Genomic DNA, 2,143 nt, shown 5'->3' on the forward strand with positions numbered 1-2,143 from the left:
TAATTACAATTTAATTTGGCGGATGATTAATTACAATTTCCATATTAGCAAACCGTACGTATGACATTCATATGTTTGACTTCTCGGCATTTGGCTTGTTAAAACTTCAATCGCAGAAAATAAAATAGCCTTAATATTTACAAAACCGTTTTAATAAAATGGGAGCCTTTTTGTTTAAAGGCTTCAAGCCCTAGCTTGGTCCATTAAAGCTATGGGGCCGGCCCTAAGCATTCATCTTCATAAAATCGAACAAGGCTTCAAAGATTAGTTGATCCTCTCAACTTTAGTTTCTTTGAACACACTTGATAAGTGATAACAATTGTTACAATTATGTTCATTCCATCAGGACTTTTAAACACCAACAAATATAATTTAATCACTTCTGTATTAATACAATTATTAAAATCAAAATACAAAATACAAAACTCTAACTGGAAATCCAGTTGCAGCTTCCAGCTATCACTAGCGGCCCTAATATTCCAACATCCATATTACCTTCCAGCTAGCTTTGTAGCTTCTGTAACCCCATCATATTCATCATCATCTGTTGTGCTTGATGGGTTGACCCGTTTGATTGAAACAATAGCTTTAGTTGCTTTAGCACCTGTAAGTGTAAAACGGTGGTATCCAGCTGATGGCAGTGTTGAATTTGAAGACTTTGTAGTTCCTGATTCACTATAAGCTGGTCCGTATGATGACATGTCATGCGCAGCGGCATATGGTTGAACTTGCCTTCGTTGCCTTAAAACTATAAGAACTAGTAAGATAATCACCAAGACAAACAATCCTCCAATTATCGCAGCATACTGCGTTTTCTTGTTCCTTTCTACAGTCGGTGTCCTACGTGCTGGTCTGGTTATAGAACTAAGTTCCGGGTTTGGGCTAGCAAGATTTTTATTCATGCTCAGCTTGAACACTTCCAAACCGTTCAAATAAGCATCAAGATATTGTTCAGAGTTGGGATTAGGATGCAACGCTAGCCACAAATCTTGCTTGCTTCGTGTGCCATCAGGATCATTGACAAAGACAATGTAATCCTTGAATACAGGATACCCGCTACCTTTAGTCCAGTAGAACACATCAGCCTCCTGCTCAGCTGTTTGATTATTAATAAAGATCCTAAAAATAACCTGACTTGCTTTCGTGTATTGCGGTATGATGTTGCAAAAATGGAGCCGGAGCATGTAATAAAATCCGGAATCAACAGGAAGTATCCAAGTCAGATTGTACTTGTCAGACAGTACGCCCATACTCCTCTGGGTTTGATAAACCTCCTCAGGTGCGGTATAATTGGGCGTTTGCTTGGTATACATGATCGGATTTTGATAAAGAGGTGTAAGCCCAACTGCAGCTCCATATATGTAGTTACTATCTTGAACCCATGACCGGTACATACCTGTATCGTCTTGAACTGATAGTTGTCGCCCACCCATGTTTAGCCTGTACATATTTTCCAGTGCTGTGTGGTTATTAATAATCGGTCCTGTATACTGATGAACGAATTTCGGTGTCTTAGCATTGAAATACAGCTTTTCAGGCATTGAGACGATTTCAATACCATTGACGAAGGCATAGGAGTTGGGTGAGGGTGTAAATGTAACATTTAGGAATTGTGTATCTTTTACATAGATCAGGAATTCTTTGACGATTCGTGCATCGGTACGGGTTTTTCTCAGAAAGGAGATGGTTAAGAAAGCGCTAAAGTTGGTTAAAAGAGAGTAGCCATTGGATGATACATCAAAGAAAGATTTTTCGGTGTTGAGGTTGTAGTAGGTGGTTGGATAGAAATGTAAACGGAGGTATTTAGGGCCTTGGGAGACAGGAAATATGTAGGTAAATGAAGAAGTGTTAAAAATACGAGCGGTGGAGTAAGGGGTTTGGGGTACTGAGGGATCAAGGTGTTCGGGGGTGGACGAGAAGGAGGTTCTGGTGATGTTGGAGGGGACAAATTCGGAATGTTCATCACCGTCCCATCTCTGGTCGGAATTGGAGTTTGAAGCGGTGGATGAACCGCAGTTGAGGAAGAAGCGGTCTGTGGCTTTGTATGGTTGTGCGGTGGTGGGGAAGAGGAGCACAAAAAGGAATGGTAAAATGAAGGCCAACATGATGGTTGAAGATTAGATCTATAGAGAAGATCTAGTAT

General features: G+C 40.3%; 1 protein-coding gene across 1 annotated transcript; it reads right to left on the bottom strand.

Annotated features, from left to right (window-relative positions):
* Window positions 1-372: 372 nt before the first annotated feature.
* Window positions 373-1,541, bottom strand: LOC143570472 (receptor-like protein kinase FERONIA). Its single transcript, XM_077056115.1, has 2 exons — window positions 496-1,541; window positions 373-382 (listed from the first exon to the last, which is right to left on the bottom strand). Exons 1-2 carry the CDS (start codon window positions 1,539-1,541, stop codon window positions 373-375), a joined length of 1,056 nt encoding a protein of 351 aa, XP_076912230.1.
* Between the last annotated feature and the right edge of the window lie 602 nt (window positions 1,542-2,143).

Source organism: Bidens hawaiensis, unplaced genomic scaffold, assembly GCF_021521415.1.
Source record: "Bidens hawaiensis isolate Kalapana, Puna unplaced genomic scaffold, B.hawaiensis_p1.1 tig00024989_1, whole genome shotgun sequence".
NCBI classification, from domain to species: domain Eukaryota; kingdom Viridiplantae; phylum Streptophyta; class Magnoliopsida; order Asterales; family Asteraceae; genus Bidens; species Bidens hawaiensis.